The sequence below is a fragment of the Gadus morhua genome, chromosome 20 (genome assembly GCF_902167405.1).
Source record: "Gadus morhua chromosome 20, gadMor3.0, whole genome shotgun sequence".
NCBI lineage: Eukaryota > Metazoa > Chordata > Actinopteri > Gadiformes > Gadidae > Gadus > Gadus morhua.
In genome coordinates, this window is record NC_044067.1 from 2266659 (window position 1) to 2289158 (window position 22500).

General features: G+C 48.2%; 2 protein-coding genes across 2 annotated transcripts; both read left to right on the forward strand.

Annotated features, from left to right (window-relative positions):
- Positions 1 to 3353: 3353 nt before the first annotated feature.
- On the forward strand, positions 3354 to 14578 carry pcdh8 (protocadherin 8). The gene is made up of 3 exons (XM_030342596.1): positions 3354 to 6055; positions 6464 to 6662; positions 14185 to 14578. Exons 1-3 carry the CDS (start codon positions 3554 to 3556, stop codon positions 14499 to 14501), a joined length of 3018 nt encoding a protein of 1005 aa, XP_030198456.1. The 5' UTR covers positions 3354 to 3553; the 3' UTR covers positions 14502 to 14578.
- A 1153-nt stretch (positions 14579 to 15731) lies between these two features.
- LOC115532764 (leukocyte cell-derived chemotaxin 1) lies at positions 15732 to 21573 on the forward strand. The gene is made up of 7 exons (XM_030342645.1): positions 15732 to 16200; positions 16380 to 16520; positions 17590 to 17730; positions 17878 to 17988; positions 18136 to 18289; positions 19603 to 19862; positions 20777 to 21573. Exons 1-7 carry the CDS (start codon positions 16129 to 16131, stop codon positions 21008 to 21010), a joined length of 1113 nt encoding a protein of 370 aa, XP_030198505.1. The 5' UTR covers positions 15732 to 16128; the 3' UTR covers positions 21011 to 21573.
- Positions 21574 to 22500: the final 927 nt, after the last annotated feature.

The window sequence follows — 22500 nt, forward strand, 5'->3', positions numbered from 1 at the left end:
TGTGTGTGTGTGTGTGTGTGTGTGTGTGTGTGTGTGTCTGTGCATGCACATGTGTGTGTGTCTGTGCATGCGCATGTGTATGTGTCTGTGAATGTTCATGTGTGTGTCTTTGCATGTGCATGTGCGTGTGTGTGTGTGCATGAGAATGTGACTATGTGTGTCTGTGTGTGTCTTTGCAAGTGTGTGTGCGCGCCCATGTGTTCTGCCCTGGTTCCTCTATTGCTAAATCAATTTGTGGTTTGGAACAACACGAAAGGTTCATTGAGTTAGCAAACGTCTGCACTCAGAGTAAGATGACTTCTGATCATCCAGTCGCAAATATTCACCGCATATCTCCATCATGCGCTCAACTCTTCTAACCACATGAAACAAACTGCCAGAGTCAATGCAGATGACTACAGATACAGGTCATTAAAGGGTGGACCAGGGTTTATTTTAGAAGCTTTTCCGTCGTATTTGCTGAAATTCTCTCTACATGCCGACAGCATCCAATAAATCAAATGCTCTGACCGAAACAGAACCCCATCATGTCAGTGGCGGTCACAGGCCTGTCTTAAGGCCGTCAAATCATAACATTCGGCCTGAATGAAATGATTGGATGGCGTACCTGTCTGTCTACATTCTGACCCAGCTACCTGTCTGTCTACCTACCTACCGGGCTACCTGTCTGTCTAACTGCCTAACCAAATACCTGTGCGCACAGTGCCCGTCAACTCCTGTTTATGACCGGGGTCTTCCTGAAGGCTAGCAGACCTGTTGCTAAAGCTAGCGGGCTAGTTCTGAGTTTTGGGGACGTGGTTTTGACAGGAAGGCCATATAAGGGCGGATGGGATTTATTTCGGTTGGATTTGGACTTTAAAAAAGGAGCTAACTTTGTCTTGTTTCTCCATATGCCTCCCTAGCTTTGGAGAACAATAGCGGTCTGTGATGGAACCATTGTGGCAGTCGCTCCTTGCATAACTCAGACATCTGTTACCAATATCATTTTTCAAAACCACTTTGTAGTGCCAATCTGCCAAAGAGCATTAAGAGTGAGCGACTGCTACAGAGGTAAACAACAGAGTACACTGTTCTTAGAGAGAAGATCACTTTGTGAAGTTCTTGCATGGCAACAGTCTTTATGTCCAACAACTCTGTACTCACGCAAGATACATTAATTACAAAAGACAAAAGTGCCACGCGGCTTTTGCGTACATTTTTTAGGCTTGTATTCACTAAATGCTCTCTAGCAGAATTAGCGCAAGGAAGTCATTCCGTCGTCTTGTTTTGCCTCCAGAGGTTTTGGTGGAGCCAGGAGAGACGGTCAGGGTTGTCTGGTCACCCAGACCGGTGGAGTCCTCTGAGGGAGGGGGGGGTCTGAGGCTAGTGGACACCCGACCCAGAACCCCCCCCACACCCCCCCCCCACCCCCCTCTTCATCCATCATCTTCGACTTAAAACAAAAGTGGCCTGCAGGCTGTTTTGAGCGGTGGAACACACACCGAAAGGAACGGAGCCCTGCTTCTGTCTCAGGTCTGAGCACAGACAGAGGAGGTCTGAGTAAAGAAATAGGAGGTCTGAGTACAGACAGAGGAGGTCTGAGTAAAGACAGAGGAGGTCTGAGCACAGACAGAGGAGGTCTACTACAGACAGAGGAGGTCTGAGTACAGACAGAGGAGGTCTGAGTACAGACAGAGCAGGTCTACTACAGACAGAGGAGGTCTGAGTACAGACAGAGGAGGTCTGAGTACAGACAGAGCAGGTCTACTACAGACAGAGGAGGTCTGAGTACAGACAGAGGAGGTCTGAGTACAGACAGAGGAGGTCTACTACAGACAGAGGAGGTCTACTACAGACAGAGGAGTACAGACAGAGGAGGTCTACTACAGACAGAGGAGGTCTACTACAGACAGAGGAGGTCTACTACAGACAGAGGAGGTCTACTACAGACAGAGGAGTACAGACAGATAGAGTGAAGACAGAGGTCTGAGTACAGACAGAGGAGGTCTACTACAGACAGAGGAGGTCTGAGTACAGACAGAGAAGGTCTGAGTACAGACAGACAGAGGTCTAAGTACAGACAGAGGAAGTCTGAGTACAGACAGAGGAGGTCTGAGTACAGACAGAGGAGGTCTGAGTACAGACAGACAGAGGTCTAAGTACAGACAGAGAGGTGTCTGAGTACAGACGGCGGTCCCAGACAGCGGTCCCAGACAGCGGTCTCAGACGGCGGTCTCAGACGGCGGTCCCAGACGGCGGTCCCAGACGGCGGTCTGAGTACAGACTTCCGTTCAGGTTGGTACGCCCAGAGTCCCGGTGGTCCAGTCATGTGAGTTTCTGGTTATGTCAATGTTTGTGAGCCGAGCCGAGGGCAGCAGACCTGGGGATATTATGTGGATCACCTGTGCTCCACCGCGTCTATTCTGGCGCTCCTCGCCAGCGAAGGAGGGGAATAATTATTGATAATCTTTCACTCTTCAGCTGTGCTACAAATTGTAAAATGATCATTATCTGGCTTGATAATGGGCGCATAATTATCATGCATTAGAGAGGTGACGGATGCTGCTGGAGCACACATGACCCAGAAAAACTTGAGCTCTGAGTGGGCACGCACACACACACACACACACACACACTCACACGTACACACAACACTCACACATATACACTCACACGTACACACAAGCACTCACATATAAACACAGACACACACTTATTTTATGTATACACACACACACACACACATACACATACAAACACCCACCCACACACACACACACACACACACACACACACACACACACACACACACACACACACACACATTCACATGTGCACACCTACACACAAGTACACACACAAACACACACACACACACACACACACACACACACACACACAGACACACACACACACACACACACACACACACACACAGTTACACACCTGTGCACACACTACACACACACAGAGTCACCCACCAGGAACAATACGCACACACACACACACACATGATCCAACATATGCCCACACAGAACCACTAAATTAAAAAACCTTCACACCAATATTCCATTGGACATTTTAAATTAAAAACGGTAAAAAATTACCAGCATATAAATGAAAAACATTATCTAGTTAATGGCTGTAAAACCATGAATAACATAAACAGCCACTGCACTATCTCCAAGCCACGAAATTAAAGCTTATTTATTATTTGCTAGTATTAATCTATTTCTTTCCACCAACCTCCCGCTACACATTATACATCCACTTTGAAAACAAGCTTAGAGTTTTTTCTTTTTTCCGAGGCCTATTTTTAATTCTAGCGCGCGGGATTGGTCACACTGGTCTCATTAGCATGAGGCGCCGTATAAACCCGCCACTGCAGCGTCTGGCGCGGAGAGGAGAGGAGAGGAGAGGAGAGGTGCGCACCGAGGAGCAGGTAACTTTGGCTTGGCACGGGGAGCTGCGTGGACGTCTGGCGCACTGGATACACCGCCTTTACGCGAGGAGTCTGACGGAGATTTATATTCGCTTTTCAAAACAAAGAAGGAAAAAAAAACGCACCGTGAAAATGATGCGGGTTAACTTTATCGGCTGGCACTGGTGGATCTTACTGAGCTCGATTCAACAAATGTTATTCGTCTCGGTGTCCGGGACCGAGGGGAACACCATCCGGTACCAGACCAACGAGGAGGACGGCCCGGGCACGGTGATCGGAAACCTGGCCAAGGACATGTCCTTGAGTTTGTCCCACGCGTCCAGGACCAATTTCAGGATGATGAAACAGTTCAACGACTCGCACATCAGGGTGCGGGAGAGCGACGGGGAGCTGACTGTGGGGGAGCGCGTAGACCGGGAGCGGACCTGCCGCCACTCGCCAGTCTGCCTCATAGAGTTCGACGTGGTCAATTTCTCCAAAGAGCGCTACAAGCTGATCCACGTGCAGGTGGAGGTGAAGGACATTAACGACAACTCCCCCGAGTTCCCCTACAAGGAGTCCGTGGTGGAGATCTCGGAGAGCGCGGCCGTGGGGTCCCGCGTGCCTCTGGACCCCGCCATGGACGCGGACGTGGGCTCAAATTACATCCAGAGCTACCAGGTCTCCGTCAACAGCCACTTCTCTATTGACGTGCAGCAGAGAGCGGATGGGGTTAAATATGCGGAATTGGTGCTAATGAAAGAGCTGGACCGTGAGGTCCAGTCCTCCTACGTGGTGGAGTTGGTGGCCACGGACGGCGGGAACCCGTCCAGGACCGGCTCCACCAAGATCACCGTCAAAGTCACGGACTTCAACGACAACAGCCCGGTGTTCGACCAGAACAGCTTCTCGGTGAGTCTGCCCGAGGACTCCCCCGTGGGGACCGTGATACTGGATCTTAACGCGGTGGACGCGGACGAAGGGTCGAACGGGGAGGTGGTGTACGGCTTCGGGAAGCAGGTGCCCTTCGAGATTAGGGAACTTTTCAAAGTGGACGATAGATCGGGTCGTCTGACGCTCCAGCGCCCGGTGGACTTCGAGGAAAAGGCGACCTACGAGGTCGACGTGCAAGCGTCCGACCTCGGCCCTAACCCGACCCCCTCCGTGTGCCGGATTATCATTCGCGTGAAGGACGTGAACGATAACGCGCCCGAGATCAGCATCACCCCGATGACCTCAACGTCCACGGGCGTCGCGTTCATCAGCGAGGCGGCCGAGCGGGACAGCCTGGTGGCGCTCATCAGCACCCTGGACAGGGACTCGGGCGTCAACGGCCAGGTGCACTGCACGCTCTACGGCCACGACCACTTCAAGCTTAAACAGGCGCACGAGGACAGTTATATGATCGTCACGGCGGCCGCGCTCGACCGCGAGCGCATCGGGGAGTACAACCTGACGGTGATGGCGGAGGACTTCGGGTCCCCGCCGTTACGGAGGATCCTCCAGTACACCATCCGGCTGACGGACGAGAACGACAACGCCCCCCACTTCAGTAAGCCCGTGTACGAGGTGTCGGTTCTGGAGAACAACGCGCCCGGCGCCTTCATCACCACGGTAGAGGCCCGGGACGCCGACCTGGGCAACAACGGTAAGATCACGTACCGGCTTCTGGACGGCGTGCTCATGGGCTCGCCGGTCAACACCTTCGTGTCGCTCAACTCCGTGACGGGCTCCATCTACGCCCTGCGGAGCTTCAACTACGAGGTGATGAAGGTGTTTGAGATCCACGTGCAGGCCAGCGACGGCGGCCTGCCCCAGCTGCAGACCCGCGCCCTGATCCGGCTGCGGGTCCTGGACCAGAACGACAACCTGCCCACCATCATCCAGCCCGTGCTTTACAAGGGCTCCGCCGAGGTCTTCCTGCCCCGCGACGCGGCGGCGGGCTACGGCGTCACGCAGGTGAAGGCGGTGGACGCGGACGAGGGCGCCAACGCGCAGCTGTCCTACCGCATCACCGAGGGGGGCCACCTGGGGTTCTCCATCAACCGGGCCACGGGCCGCCTGCACGCCAGCCGCCAGCTGGCCTACGACCTCTCCGACGTCGCCCGGGTGACGGTCGCCGTGAGCGACAACGGGGCGCCCGCGCTCACCGCCACCGCCACGCTGCTGCTCAGCTTCGTGGAGGGGCCCGTGCCCAGCGCCCCCCCCCCGGGTCAGGCGGGCGGCGCCGAGGCCTCCCTGGAGTGGGACACCTCGGTGGCCATCATCGTGGTGCTGGCGGGGAGCTGCTCGCTGCTGCTGCTCGCCATCCTCCTCATCACCACCTCGTGCAGCCGCCGCCGCAAGGAGAAGGGGAGGGGGGCGGGCCGGCGGGAGGACGAGGGGGAGGGCGACGGGGAGGAGGACGAGGAGGAGGGGGCGGAGGGCGAGGGGGAGGCGGCCGGCGCAGCGGAGAAGGCCGCGGAGAGGGCCGGCGTGCGCGCCGACCCGGGGCTCGCCAAGCACAAGGGCGGGAAGGCGTTCGAGGCGCACCAGTACGCCGAGCCCCCCCCGATGGCCGGCGGCCACGCCCTGGAGGACGCCGGCGAGGAGGAGGGGCCGGCGGCCGGCGTGTTCGACCCCAGCGGCCGCGGCGGGATGGAGGGCAAGCTGAAGGTGAGACCGCAGGCGCGTCGGGGGTGTGATGTCATCGCTGTGTGATGTCATCGGTGCGTGATGTCATCGGTGTGTGATGTCATCGGTGTGTGATGTCATCGTTGCGTGATGTCATCGGTGTGTGATGTCATCGCTGTGTGACGTCGTCGCTGTATGATGTCATCGGTGTATGATGTCATCGTTGTATGATGTCATCGCTGCGTGATGTCATCGCTGCGTGATGTCATCATTGCATGAGGTCATCGCTGCGTGATGTCATCGTTGTGTGATGTCATCGCTGTGTGATGTCATCGTCGTTGTGAGCCGAAGGCGGGGCGTTGAGACGGACGCGGACGTCCTGTTGGTTGATGCGTCCCTGACGCTCGTGGCGCACCTGGCCCTAACCTCCCGCCGTGGTCCGTCCTCCAGGGCTACTCTACGCTCCCGGGCTACGGGAAGGAGACGCTGCGGCCCATTACCATATGGAAGGGCAACTCCTTCACCACCATCTCCGCCCGCGACCCGCAGATCAGCGGCAAGGACAGCGGCAAGGGGGACAGCGACTTCAACGACAGCGACTCTGACATCAGCGGCGACGTGCACAAGAAGGACTCCCTGCCCACACACAGTGAGTCCGTGTTAACGTCGTACTGTGAATGTGGCCCCGTGTTCGTACTGTCATCACAGCGCCGACAGACTGACGGAGATAGAGAGATGGGTAACTACTTTGAAAGACAGATAGATAGAAAGAACGATAGGTATATAGACAGATAGTTAGATAGATGAACAAAGAGACAGACAGATACAGACAGAGATGGAAAGATTAAAGATAGATAAATATGTTTGAAGACAGATAGATATATACATAGACAGACATATAGATTGATAGATATAAATAGATAGATAGAGGGACAGTCAGATAGATAAATTGATATATAGATAGAAACATAGATAGACATATAGAGTAATAGAACGATAGATAGAGATTGATAGATGGAGGGATAGTCAGATAGATAGATAGATAGATAGATAGATAGATAGATAGATAGATAGATAGATAGATAGATAGATAGATAGATAGATAGATAGATAGATAGATAGATAGAGATAGAAAGATAAAAAGGTAGATAACTTTGAAAGACAGGTAGGTATAAACATAGATACATAGATAGGCATATAGATTGATATATAAAGAGATTGATAGAGGGATAGTCAAATAAATTGATTATAGATAGATACATAGATAGACATATAGAATGATAGGTTAGATAGAGATCGATCGATAGGGGGATAATCAGATAGATAGATTGATGTATAGATGCTTGGATAGACACATAGATTGAATGAACGATAGATAGATAGATAGATCGATAGATAGATGTAGGGATTGTCAGATAGATAGATATAGAGATAGCTGGTTACACAGATAGACATATATATATTGACAGACAGACAGACAGACAGACAGACAGACAGACAGACAGACAGACAGACAGACAGACAGACAGACAGACAGACAGACAGACATACATACATACATACATACAGCATGGGTTGACACTAACTGTTGCCCGCTTGCAATTTTTTTTATTTTGGCAATTTTTTAATATTTGGGCAAATTGAGATTATTCCTGGTTGCCCGAAAGGGCAAGTGCATTTTTTAGGGTTTGTTCATATATATTCATATATATTTAAGAGTTTCTAAAAACTGCAAAGCAACCATTTTCTTCCGTGAAATCACACAAAATATATATATTTGCAATTGATCAGCGCGCTGTCTTCTCTTCTCTCGGACAGCGAGTTAACAGACACACAGCGCGAACATAGCCCCGCCTCCTGTCACTCACTCGCAGTGCGGTCTCTGGCAGTGATTCGGCACTAGTCTCATTGCTCTGTGTGACGGTGTTAGTTAAAGGTTAGCCAATACAGCTAGCATCTCAAGTGCAGCGCCGCCGCGACCGTTTTAGGTACGAGGACGGAGTAGTGATGGAGGAGTGCGGTTTGGAAGTAGCCTACTTTAGATTAAAGCAAATTACCAAGGAAAGTCAAAATAATCATTTAAAGTCATATGCAAATGCAAGAACACGGTTTGGGGTTTCATAACTGTGCACATGCACTACAATAGCGGTCTTTTTCACGAAATTGGACCTGCATAAACTTTATTATATGAAAGCTGAGCCTCCACCAATTCCGACAATCTAAACCATATCATTCTGGGACTAAAACCCACAAATAACAACTTGGGAAGAAACTTTCCCTTTTCTTTTAAAAACCAAAAATGAAATCTTACCTTTGTGATTTTTGTCCACAAAGTTGAATCTGATCTCATTAAACCACCATAGACAGATAATCCAGTGGCCAAATTTTGCAACTAAACATGGTGTTTACAATAAGTTATTTAGAGAAGGTTTCTTAGGAAAAAGGTAAATTGCCTTCAATCAGAACAGATGTTCTTCAGCGCAATCTAGTGGCCATATGTGTATTTGCGAATGTTTGGCTTGGTGTCATTCGATTATATTTGCCCTGAACTTTAAATAGAGGTTTCAAGTGTCAAAGTGGTAAGATATCCACCTGTTTGTGTCTCATAGTAAGACAGTGATACCAACTGATAATGACCAACTGATAATTATTTCAGGTGGAAATCCACTTATGCCGTAAAGTAGTATCCACATTAAATATTTCACTTGCACAACAATCTTTCTATTGGCAACAAGATGTAATATTATAGCCCTAGCCGTTTTGGAGATATACTCTATTTACTTTGGTTACGTTATTTTCTGAAAAAAAACGTTTCCCCTGGTATCGAAAATGGTATCAATAAAATATCAATATTTTTCCAGGTATAGTATCGAAGTTAGAAAATCCAGTATCGTTACAACACTACTATAAACGCGATTGTGATTATTTAGTTAGACTTACAAGAAACATGAAAGTTAAAAAATACATATTTGCTAATACCATGGACATTTAGTTATTTACATTTGCATAAAATCCAGATGAAACTATGCAGGTCTACATATAACTTGCCGATAGCTTTAATAGGTTGCAACGGTGGACTGAAATCACTTCATGGCACGATGTGACCATTTGGTATATAAGTAAACAAAGAAGAAGTTTGTTATTTTTTATACACGTCCTATGTGGCAGCTAATATTCAGCTTCAGTCTGAGCTAGGATGAGTTTTCAGAGTTCCCCAAAATTAGGCCAGGTGCCTGGCAAAAAGAGACCTGTTCATGATTCTGATTTTAATTTGGGCAAGTTAACATTACATTCGGGCAGGTCGAACATGAGTGTGCATCATGTGTATCTATCTATGTATCATAGATAGATAGATAGATAGATAGATACATACATACATACATACATACATACATACATATAGATTGATAGAACGATCGAAAGATAGAGAGAACGATAGTCAGATAAATGGATAGAAATACATATATAGACATGTAGATTGATAGAACGATAGATAGAGATAGAAAGATAGATAGACATAGAGATTGGGAGAACGATTGATGGAGAGATAGATAGACAGACAGACAGATAGATGGATATAGATCGACAGAGACGTGCTCAAGAAGTACTCCCTGCCGACACACTGGGAGTGCTGATCAGAAGCAGCCACCCTCGTTGGGTTTGGAAACACTTTGTCCGTCGCTAGGGCTGGATCAGTCTCTGGCAGCCGCGGAGAATCTCTTACGCTGATAAATCAATAAACCGATCAATACATATCCCTTTAGCTGGCAGAGGTTACCCAGAGAGAGAGAGAGAGAGGGAGAGGGAGAGGGAGAGAGAGAGAGAGAGAGAGAGAGAGAGAGAGAGAGAGAGAGAGAGGGGGAGAGGGAGAGGGGGAGGGAGAGGGAGAGGGAGAGAGAGAGAGAGGGAGGGAGAGAGAGAGAGAGAGAGAGAGAGAGAGAGAGAGAGGGGGAGAGGGAGAGGGGGAGGGAGAGGGAGAGAGAGAGAGAGGGAGGGAGAGAGAGAGAGAGAGAGAGAGAGAGAGAGAGAGAGAGAGAGAGAGAGAGAGAGAGAGAGAGAGAGAGAGAGAGAGAGAGAGAGAGAAAACAGTACATAGAGATGGAGAGATCAAGGAAAAAGGAAAATAGAGATGAATGAAACGATAAAGATAGATATATCGTTTTATGTAGACGGATGATTGATAGATAGATAGATAAATAGATAGATAGATAGATAGATAGATAGATAGATAGATAGATAGATAGATAGATAGATAGATAGATAGATAGATAGATAGATAGATAGATAGATAGATAGATAGATAGATAGATAGATAGATGGATGGATGGATGGATGGATGGATGGATGGATGGATGGATGGATGGATGGATGGATGGATGGATGGATGGATTGATCGATAGTTAAAGTTAAGAGAAGGCATACAAATAATATTCTCTGTGTAAGTCATACCTTGATCTAAAAACTAACAAAGGGGTGACAGGTAACCATTTCAATATCATCAGGCATGGATCACAAATTAATTTGTAGTTCACCCCCCCCTTCTTTCATCACATCACACATCCCCTTGAAGCCCCCATGCTAACATCCCTACTGTGAAGTTAACATTACTCATCTGAGGCTAGCATCACTACTGACTGTGGGTGAAGCTCCGATGCTAACCTCACTACTATGAAGCTATCATCCCTACTGTGAGGCTAACATCCCTACTGTGAGGCTAACATCCCTACTGTGAGGCTAACATCCCTACTGTGAAGCTAACATCAGTAATGTGGAGCTAACATCACTACGGTGAAGCCTACACCACTACTATGAAGCTAACACCACTACTGTGAGGCTAGCACCCCTACTGGGAAGCTAACACTAATGTGAAGCTAACAGCACTACTGTGAAGCTAACCCCGCTACCGGGAAGCTAACACTCATGTGATGCAAACACCACTGCAGTGAACCTACACCACTCCTGTTTAGCTATCACCACTACTGTGAAGCTATCACTGCTACTGTGAAGCTAACATCACTAAAGTGAAGCTAACACAACCACTGTGAAGCTAACTTGAATGTGAAGCTAGCACTGCTACTGCTAACCTCACTACTATGAAGCTATCATCCCTACTGTGAGGCTAACATCCCTACTGTGAGGCTAACATCCCTACTGTGAAGCTAACATCAGTAATGTGGAGCTAACATCACTACGGTGAAGCCTACACCACTACTATGAATCTAACACCACTACTGTGGAGCTAGACCCCGAAGCCATTTGTTTTGAGAATAATGGCTGGCTGATGAAGTTATTGGCTGGCTAGCCGGCTCAGCCAAAACCTAAATGGCTGCTGCAGCCGCCAAATATTTCATGGCTACAAATGGCAGAATTGTTTTGTGTGTATGTCTCTATGTGACAGGGCATTCACTTTTGCCCAAAAATCATATTCAAAGTTCGTTTGTTAATTAATATTAATATTCGTATATTTATTAATAATATTTTGACCATTAAATGCCTTCAGTAAGACCTAGATTGGGCTTTGCAAGGTTTGTTTACCGCCGTTGCTATGGTTACCGGTCTTGCATGTTCCAACGGTTTATTAGGATTCTAATAAATCGCTGTCTAATCAATACTTCATTCACATTCGGAGTCAAAGCCCTACTATGTGATCAAATTGTTACTTAATGCAAATAATTCTAGCTGGCTCATATCTATATAATTTTTTTTGAATCAACTTTAAATCTTTTTTTTTTTTAAATCAACATGGGGATACCAGGCATCTCAAAGTAGTAAAACATAACCAGACTGTTTACCACCTCAAGTGAATTAACCTATCATATCTCCAGTTATACGTGTATATATATATATATATATATATATATATATTTAAGCAATAGATCACGCCAGGCTGTGGTATGTGCTCATTATACCACTGTTAAGGGCCGGCGACCCCCTTCACAGTGGTATAATGAGCACATACCACTCACTGAAGTGATCTATTGCTTTTATACAACGGTTGCTGTTATGGCGAAACGAAAGTCATAGACACACTACATTTAAAAAGAAACCAAGAAAGTCAAAGTAGCCGTTTTATTAAAGACTACCAAAAAGTAGTCCCTCCTGGCTGCCTTCAAAATGCACGACGGTCGCTATGCAACACACTTTAGCGTCCCTCCGAGAGAACGGTTGTAACGGTTTCCACTTCAAGGCGCGGAGTGATACTTTCACAAAATGATCGGGCGTCATAGCAGTTATGTATATGCTCATTATACAACAGTTAGGAACCAATCAGATCGCTGGATTCAGGCCCCCCGTTGTATAAATATATATATATACAGGGACAGCTGGTATAAATGGGCTAACAGGGCTAAGCCCACCCTACCTTTTACAGTAAAAATGAAAAAATATTATTAAAAACCTTAAAACATAGGCTATTGTTTTAAATTTTGGTAGAACCTAAAGCAGCAACAGCACCAAAAAGTCACAGAAAAACCCAGGATATATGATATATCTTGTTTTTTTTCCTGTGAATGAGCTAAATGTATTCAGCCCAAGTGGAGTAGTGTAAGCTTCCATTCAATTTTGATTGACAGGTATCGTGACACGCCCCCTTCATATGCTTCCCATTTGGGCTGATTTCATTTAGCCCAAGCACAGTAGCTAAGCGTCCATTGACGTTTGATTGACAGGTGCCCTGACACGCCCCCTTCATATGCTTCCCATTTGGGCTAAATTAGTTTGTAGTCCAAGGCTGACCTTGGACTACAGCTAGCACAGTAGCTACAGTACAGTGACCTTCGACAAATCACAGCACAGTAGCGCAAGTGCAGTATGGCGGGCGTTAGCATGAAAATTAACAAAGTGGATTATTTACTTTCTAATCGGTTTTCTTTAATGTCTTTGGAGGAAAAATTGGAAGTGAAGAGATTGGGGACACATCATTCAAACGATGTACAGATTTACTTTCAGGAGTGCGGTCAGAATATGGCCGGTAATAGTGCATTTGTAAGCGGGTCAACAACGTTTCGTATCGAAACCTTAAAGAAGCATATGTCTAAATAACCCAACATGACGTCACAAGTGTGTAGAGAAAGTGGTCCCTCTCCCAGCTGCATTTCAGCGACAGGCAGTAACAATAATCTTCTCTAAGGAATCGGAAATGATCAAATTTAATGTTGCATACAACATTGCCAAAGAGGAGTTGCCATTCACCAAATTTAAATCCGAAATTATTCTCATGAAGAAATATGGATTAAACGTCAACCCGACGTAGTAGCAATGAGATGGCATGTGCACAAGTCATTGCGGTAATAGGCGACACCTTAAAGCAAAAGACAGCTGCGGACGTCGGAAACGCCACATAGCCTACATGTCCTTCATGATTGACTGCGACACAGACGTCTATATCAAAGAGTGTGTGATCGTCTACAGCCGCATTTTTCGCAAAGGGTTAGGGTTAGACATTTTAATTGTTTAATACTTTAAGCACAAAAACAGTTTTACTTTGCTTAATGGTTTAGTTCGAAATGTTCAATTTCAGCTCAGTGAAGCACTTTAAACACCTTATTTTTCTTTTTATTTATAATTGTGCTTCAAATAAAGACACACATTTCTCTACACCTTATTGTTGTTTAAAAATCATTCACATTATATGAAAGTTATGAACAGAGATAAAGGTGACCTCATGGCGTCTGGAGCCCTGTGAAGTAGGCCTATTGCGAAATGTAATGCATTCGTTAGCCCAGCCACCCAAAATCACCACCAGCCGTCACTGTATATATATATATATATATATATATATATATATATATATATATATATATATATATATAATGTAAGGTCTGTCTTACTTGTATTCATTTGACTCTGAAATAACTTGAATGGACTTTAGATGTCTGGGGATAAGCAGCACAGCAGTCGGGAAGCTATTTAAAGCTATAATAAACTGCGTATTTTGTATATTTAGGCCTATGTAAAGAATTATGAAAAAATGTGCAGGTGCAATAACATGCAAAAAAAAATGGCCCGGATATTTCAGAAACCTAGAAACGCCCCTGCTGTGAAGCTAGCATGACTACTGTGATGCTAACAACACTACTGTGATGCTAACAACACTACTGTGATGCTAACAACACTACTGTGATGCTAACACAGCTACTGTGAAGCTAACCTCGCTACCATGTGCCCCCCAGGTCTGTGGGCGTGCACCAGCGAGTGTAAGGTCCTGGGCCACTCAGACCGCTGTTGGAGCCCCTCCGCCAGCCGGCCCAACACCGGCCTGGCCACGGCGCCGCACCTCTCCACCTTCGCCTCCAGGACGGCCTCGCTGCCCCGCGACGCGCGGCGGGAGAACTACTACCCCGCCCACCTGCCCAAGCCCCATGCGCTGCAGAGCGTCTACGAGAAGGTGCAGCACCAGGAGTTCGATTACATCCTAGTGGGCCCACCCACGCCTGCACGCATACAGGAGACGGACGAGATATCCATCCCCGAGTATTTACACTCGTGAACGGACAGACGATCGGCGGACGACGAACGTCCGAACGTCGGACGATGTATACACAAGGGGGTGAGGGGGAGGGGGAGGGGGAGGGGAAAGCAAACGAAACCAGAGTGTGAATCCATCTTTTTACATGTGTTCTTCTTCATCTGACTTGCCTCGTGTTGTCGCTCCAGTGTTTGGTCCGTCTCCCCTTGTATAGGTTTATTTATGACTGTTTACTGTACCATGTGAAATATGCAAATAGGCCAGATTTTGTACATTGATAGTATATTTTTCATAATGAATCACTGTAAAAAAAAAATAATGAAAAAACGAAGGAAAGCCAACAAGTTTTTAATGAATTTTGCATAGCATGTGTTATTTAATGGGCATGACCAGGGACTCTGAGACCTACAAGAGGCCTTCTTAAGGTGGAAAACAATCAGTATCAAAGATTATCATGTCATGTGGTTCAATTTGTCACATTGTTGCACAAATAAATAGCCTCCTGAAAAAAACTATTATTCGCCTGAGGTCATATCGGCGAGACGGCAAATTGTGAATGGAGTGAAACCATCGCTGGGCTTACAATACAATTAAAATAAATTGCGTGGGCAGTGCTGCTGCCAAATTTCCTCAGACGTTATGCATAATGCACGCGCGCGCACACACTCACACCCACACACGCACACACGCACACACACACACACACACACACACACACACACACACACACACACACACACACACACACACACACACACACACTAAAACACCATTAGTTAGCCACATGAACACATTTAATTGGCGCTAAGGATTATAAAGTACAGCAGGTTAAATACATTCCAATAATACAATGACGGGAAACCTACCACATTCTTTACAAGGTGCAAAACAATATAATTACAGAGTTGCCACATTTGCATGCAAATGGCACAGAGCTGATCAAATGGTCTTTCAATTATATATTTTCCGAGGGTCAAAGATTCTATTCACCTTTCTGATTGCCTTCCAGCTTTCCAATTATTCCAAAATGTGATTCAATCGGTCCCTAAGCAACAGGGGCCCCGCATATTTTCCAATCTCTCTCATACCTTCACCTTCCTGTTGTGGAACAATAAAGTGCAAGCAACCTTGACCGTGAGCCGGGGTCCCTCTTGTTGTCAGATTAGAATGAGCATGAGCAGAGGCATACGGGCTGCAGAGGTCTGCTTTGTCTGCTTATCGTCCCACGGACGCGCAGTGTGGCCCTGCATAAACATACGCTACTTACCGCTTTGAGAGTATACTTGGAATAGTAGAAGAGGCATGAGCACACTCTGCATATGAGTCCCGCATGTTATTACAGTGTTTAGGCGATAACAGTAGTGCTTTTTCCATATTGGACCACATCGTGGGTCTTATTAGTTATGAAAAGTGAAATATGCAGGATTGATTAAATAATGCGTTAAAAAGCGGGAGCCAACAACACCACAACAGCTGGCCAATGCCTTTTATTGAGGCACCAAAATAATTCGGGTCATTTCCCTCCCATCTATAAAAGCTTTGCGCGTCACTCACACGACATCGTGAACTTGGGAGGCAGATATCTTCTGCGTCTTGCCTCCCAAAGCGGGTCGCAGTTGGAGACTAGTTGGCCAGAGGCGACACCACCATGACAGCGACTTCTGAGAAAGTGCAAAGCGTCTCTTTCGGACCCCCGCATCTCCCGCACTGCGTGGCACCGGTAGGCCTCATCTACGTCATTTTTGTTTTAAGATATAGGTCATTCCAAAAAATAAATAAATATGGAAAGTATGAAAAGCTAAAATACCACCTTTAGTATTCATTTATTGTGTCTGACGTTGCGTTTTACACACTGTGGCAAAGCGTTCGTGGAGTCCCGAGTGTTGTGGATGTGTTCAGGTGCTGGGTTCGTCCCCCGCTCGGCCCTCCACGCTGAGTCGTCTGCTGAAGTGTGCCGCCATCGCTCTGATTGTTGGCGCACTTGTGATGCTGTGCGCATCCGTCGGGGCTTTCTACCAGTGGAAAGTCAGCGATAAAAACGTAAGTGTTTTGCGTGGCGTCCACGCCGGCACTATATTTCAGCACTATATTCCGCAGCGACTCCAGTTATACAATTTATGATGTTGCCATTCTATTCTCGAGTAGGACGCGAGGTTAAACAAAGACTTAATAACTGCCAATTTTTTATCCAGAGCAAACAATTATTTTCCTGCTACGGCGCGATAAATTTGTAGGGCAACAGTGTCATTTGGGAGACAGGTGAATGCTTATTATTTTCATATCAGCCCTGTCAAAGTCTGCAGTCTAAGAGGTGTGGATAGATGAGTCCTCTTCAGGCAAATCAAATAAATGGTAACAGAGACACATCCAAATGTGAATCAGTGAATAATATGAAACCAAAAGATTTCATATTAACTGTACTGTGAATGTGGCCCGGGTTCATAATGTCATTACAATACAGACAGACAGACAGACAGACAGACAGACAGACAGACAGACAGACAGACAGACAGACAGACAGACAGACAGACAGACAGACAGACAGACAGACAGACAGACAAAGATAGATAACTATATTGAACGACAGATAGATAGATAGATAGATAGATAGATAGATAGATAGATAGATAGATAGATAGATAGATAGATAGATAGATAGATAGATAGATAGATAGATAGATAGATAGATAGATAGATAGATAGATACATACATAGATACATAGATACATACATAGATAGATAGGCCTAATAATACTATAGATATAGACAAAAAGATAGGTGGACAGACAGACGGACAGACGGACAGACGGACAGACGGACAGACGGATAGACGGATAGACGGATAGACGGATAGACGGATAGACGGATAGACAGATAGATAGATAGATAGATAGATAGATAGATAGATAGATAGATTGAAAGCTATGGATAGATTTAGATAAATACAGATAGATAGATAGGTAGTCCAATAGAAAGAGAGAGAGAGAGAGAGAGAGAGAGAGAGAGAGAGAGAGAGAGAGAGAGAGAGAGAGAGAGAGAGAGAGAGAGAGAGAGAGAGAGAGAGAGAGAGAGAGACATTAACAGTGCCCTGTGAATGCGGGTCGCCCAGGTGCATAACGTCCACTACAACATGCGGATCAACGGGGAGCTGAGGGGGGGCACGGTGGAGATCGACCCCCAGAACCACCAGGAGACGTTCACCACCGGGAGCGGCGACCAGGAGGCCGTGGAGATCCACGACTTCCAGACGGTGAGTCAGGCTGGCCTTATTCACACAACCCCCCCCCCCCCCCCCCCTCATGCCCTGTCTGCCGCGGCCAGCCAACGCCTTGGCATTCAGCGAGGAAAGTTAGCGTCGCCGTGTGTGTAAATATGGCACGCCTGTGATTTAATCCAGGGCATCAGCGGACTGCGCTTCTTCAGGGGGGAGAAGTGCTACATCAAACCCCACATCAAAGCCCCCCTCCCGGACCTGGGGGGCTACACAGAGAGGCTGACTTCAGACCTGGTACCGCGACACATCACACACACCTCAGAGTTATTTCACACCGCTGTGCTTCTGTCGTGATATCGTGACCGTTTGGTCCCGATGGAACCCGAGGGACGACCGGATCACTCCCGCCGTCTCCCGGCGTCTCTCTCCCCCCCTCTCTAGTCGGAGGAGACACTCCCCGTGCGGCTGGACCAGGACTCGGTGATCTGGGTCGCGGCCGACCTCCCCACGCAGGACACCCGCTTCCTCAGCCCCAAGATCCTGGCGCTGTGTGGGGACGCCCCCGTGTACTGGCTCCACCCCACCCGTCCCAGAGGTCCCTACTGCCCCTTCTCCCTGCTAGCCTTAATGACGAGGTCTGTGGCGGTCTGTGGCGGTCTGTGGCGGTCTGTGGCGGTCTGTGGCGGCCTGTGGCGGCCTGTGGCGGGCGGGAGGTTGGGGTGTACCAGGATACACAGTTGATTTGCATCCGAGAGATTCTAGGTCAAATCGAGTTTCAATATTTAAAATCTGGGGAGAGTAATCCGACACGATGTCGTGTTTTTCCCCGTGTGTGTGATGGTGTCATACTGTCAACGATGTGACACGTGTATGCCGTTTTGTCTTCCTTCCGTGTCGACGCGTGTTAGTGCATTCGCGGAGACATAGCTTCCACATCTCTGCAACATACAGCGCGGTTACTGAGCGGCTAAGCCGACGGAAATAAGCAGCGGTAGTGCATTAATAAAAACAGAACACTGGTGAAATATGCAAGAATGTTTTTGATATCAGCGCGGCGCGCTCAATTATTCAGCACGGCCGAGACGAGCGGCCCTCGGGTGCACCGAGGGGATGGAGCTCAGAGGACAGGCACTGGGGGTGGAGGAGGTGGGGGTGGAGGGGTTGGGGGTGCTGCTGCTGGTGGTATGGTGGTGCTGGTGTTGGTGGAGGTGGTGCTGGAGGAGGTGGTGGTGGTGGTGGGGGTTATGGTGGTGGAGGTGGTGATGTGGATGTTATTGGTGGTGTTAGTGGTGGTGGTGTTAGTGGTGGTGGTGGTGGTGGTGTTAGTGGTGGTGGTGGTGGTGGTGTTAGTGGTGGTGGTGGTGGTGTTAGTGGTGTTAGTGGTGGTGGTGTTAGTGGTGGTGGTGTTAGTGGTGGTGGTGTTAGTGGTGGTGGTGGTGGTGTTAGTGGTGTTAGTGGTGGTGTTAGTGGTGTTAGTGGTGGTGTTAGTGGTGGTGGTGATGGTGGTGGTGTTAGTGGTGGTAGTGGTGGTGTTAGTGGTGGTGGTGTTAGTGGTGGTGTAGGTGGTGGTGTTAGTGGTGGTGGTGGTGTTGGTGGTGGTATAGGTGGTGGTGTTAGTGGTGGTGTTAGTGGTGGTGGTCTTAGTGGTGGTGGTGGTGTTAGTGTTGGTGTAGGTGGTGGTGTTAGTGGTGGTGGTGGTGGTGTTAGTGGTGGTGGTGGTGGTGTTAGTAGTGGTGGTGCTGGTGGTGTTAGTGGTGCTGTAGGTGGTGGTGTTAGTGGTTGTGTTAGTGGTGGTGGTGGTGGTGTTAGTGGTGGTGTTAGTGGTGGTGTAGGTGGTGGTGTAGGTGGTGGTGGAGTAGGTGGTGGTGTTGTCCTGTGGAGGCTGACCCCGCCCCGCTGCTCTCACAGATGGAGAGCGGAGGAGGAGAGACACGGGGCGCTCCCGGAGACAGGCCCCCACCGAGGAGGGTGGAGCACCAGGTGGAGCAGCACCAGGGGCCGGGCGGAGCGACGCCGGGGGCCGCCCGGGAGACGCCGCGGTAGCAGAGGAGGAGAGAGGAAACGAGGTCGCAGGAGCCGTAGCCCTAGGGGAGGAGGAAGGAGGTCCCGGAGGAGAGGAGGGCGCGTCGGCTGACGGGTCGGCATACAACCCGGAGAATCCGTACCACGTAAGAACCAAAGCGCTCCCCGATCCTCCACCAATGAACATTCAGATCGGACTCCGGAGTGCCAGAGCCCAGCAGAAAACTAAAACTAGTTTCACAATATTCTCATTTAATCACAAAAGCATGAAAGCCCCTACTAGGATATAAGCAGAACAAATAACAAAGCTGGGCTATTAATTCTAGCAGATGCGAGTCGGTTTTATTACACAGCTTTGTTGAATACTAAATTCTGATTGGTCAATTATAGCATTCTATGGTCTGTTATGTTTGAATAACAAACCGCTGCTATGAATAACAAGACTGTTGCTATGGACACAAATTTCAACTGTAGAATCCAACAGACTTTTATTTTGTTTGAGCAAAAGCAATTAAATCTTTTTTTTTTAAAACAATGCAATCGTTTTTGGTTGTACAATCTTGTACCAAATGATTGATTTGACTATAACCCGTCGTATAACGACCACTCCATCGTGCATGTGTTCAGATATCCTCATCCATCAGTCCTCCGATGCATCCCCACGGTTCAGAGAAGTACGTCTGCGAGGAGGGAAAGGGAGCAGCTATGCCCTCCAAAACAATACTCACGAAAAACAAAAATGACGGCACTCTTATGAACAATACAGACTGCATTTTTCTTAGTGGTGCGGCCACACTTTTTGGGTGATGGCGGAGGTGGTGGTGGTGGTGGAGGTGGTGGAGGTGGTGGTGGTGGTGGTGGGGTAGTGGTGGTGGTGGTGGTGGAGGTGGTGGTGGTGGTGGTGGTGGAGGTGGTGGTGGTGGTGGTGGAGGTGGTGGTGGTGGTAATGGTGGTGGTGGTGGTGGTGGAGACGGTGGTGAAAGCAGTGGTGGCGGTGCCAGTGGTGGTTCTGGTTTTATCATGACTTTGTGATCAAACATGCTCCCTCTCTTCCCTTCAGCGTAAACCAGAGACGGCGGGCGGCGAGAGGGAGGCCATGACCTTCGACCCCATGCTGGACCACCTGGGCATCTGCTGCTCCGAGTGCCGGCGTAGCTACACCCACTGCCAGCGCGTGTGCGAGCCCCTGCGCGGCTACTGGCCCTGGCCCTACAACTACGCCGGCTGCCGCGTGGCGTGCCGCGTGATCCTGCCCTGCCGCTGGTGGGTGGCGCGCATGCTGGGTCGCGTGTGAGCGAGCTAGCTAGCTAGCTAGCTGCTCGCGCGCCGCCGCTACGTTCCTGACAGGCAGATGAACCGTCACATGTATAAACGCAACAACACAACACAAGCCAGCGGTGTCAGGGTACATGTTGCGGTGTACGCCGCCGCGGTGTATGTGTGGGGTATTTATGTGCAGGTGTTTCTTTGGTTAAAAGCGTTTAGTTGGTTGTAAACACGCGCCTGCTGCCAGGGCGCTAAGCTGTGGCGGGGAGAATCAGGGCGCAGCCGCGGCGGCGGGATTAGCATGCTATGTACCCGGGTAATCCGGGGGGTCACCTGTTTACTCCGGGGGAAACGAGACGTCGCGTTCGAGGGTGGAACCGCTCTTCCCGAAGCAAACACTGTTTTCTTGATCATTTGCATTTTGTCGCGGTTCGGAACGTTCCCATTTAGCATCACGATGAAACAGGGCGTGCTGATCTAGCGTCGGGGGTTACAAGCAGAGCACCAGGAATAAAAGGAAAGCGCCTGACAAGGAATATATGTACTTTCCCCTCATTGAATGGTTGTCAATAAATACATAAAGTCATTTAATTACGGCGTGAATTTGCTTTGATTTCAGTGAATGCATCGTGTCACATTCTGTTCCCAGCCCTCCCTCGAGTCCTACTCGGTTAAAGCCGATGTGACAGCCGCCGTTGCCATAACTCCCATTCACACCGTGGAGCAGGTTGAGGGCAATGCTTTTATGCGCACGATGACATCTGCATTGATGTGAACTAATGCAACATGAGTGTCACGGTGAAAACGACGGCAATGCCGGCATTTCCATAAATAAAAAAAAGTGTTGCTGTTTTTTTATTAAATCTAAATGAAGAGGAAGAGTTATGAACGTGCTCGAACAGCAGGATGGTTTGATCCCCGACAGGAACCATGGAGCTTCTGCTGGTTCCTCCGCATCTAATGCACACTAAGGACGGCTTCTGTTGGGTATTCTAAATATGTCAAAATCAGGAATTAATCAGATGAATATCTCCCAGAGCCATATGCCAACTTTCAAAATAATTGAAAAGAGCCATGTTGCGATCAAGATGATTTCACAGAGGGGATCCCCCACACGTCAAATTACAACAGATGTGAAATTGCGCCGAAATTCGCCACTAAAGCTACATAGAAACTCAAAGAGAAAGCTAAAGTGGGGTGTGGGGGTGGAGGAAAAGCAGTGAGCAACAACACCCAGAGAGATGCTTGTCTCTGCGCTGGGAGATCTCTCCTTGGCTTTCCAGGGCGGCCCCAGTTGCTTATCACATCTGCAGTGCTGATAAGACGGTCTCTGTGCCTCCGTAGGCGATATAATATTAATCCCTCTCCCACGTCTGCGGATGCACTTAAAGGGAGGTGACAAGCATGACATATCCAGGACCTCCTGATGGCTTGTGCTCTGGAGTGGAGCCGTGCAGAGAGCCCTGAGTACCCTGAAGTGATGTAAATTTGCAGGGGAGTCCAATTTCCATCACAGCC

Bases quoted from the DNA above. Each gene is read 5' to 3' on its own strand.
- LOC115532764 (XM_030342645.1), top strand. From the start codon at position 16,129: ATGACAGCGACTTCTGAGAAAGTGCAAAGCGTCTCTTTCGGACCCCCG. The intron at 18,290-19,602 runs GTCCCTACTGCC...CTGCTCTCACAG, and splicing joins CCACCCCACCCGTCCCAGAG to ATGGAGAGCGGAGGAGGAGA. The intron at 19,863-20,776 runs GTAAGAACCAAA...TCTTCCCTTCAG, and splicing joins ACCCGGAGAATCCGTACCAC to CGTAAACCAGAGACGGCGGG.
- pcdh8 (XM_030342596.1), top strand. From the start codon at position 3,554: ATGATGCGGGTTAACTTTATCGGCTGGCACTGGTGGATCTTACTGAGC. The intron at 6,056-6,463 runs GTGAGACCGCAG...TCCGTCCTCCAG, and splicing joins GGATGGAGGGCAAGCTGAAG to GGCTACTCTACGCTCCCGGG. The intron at 6,663-14,184 runs GTGAGTCCGTGT...TGTGCCCCCCAG, and splicing joins GGACTCCCTGCCCACACACA to GTCTGTGGGCGTGCACCAGC.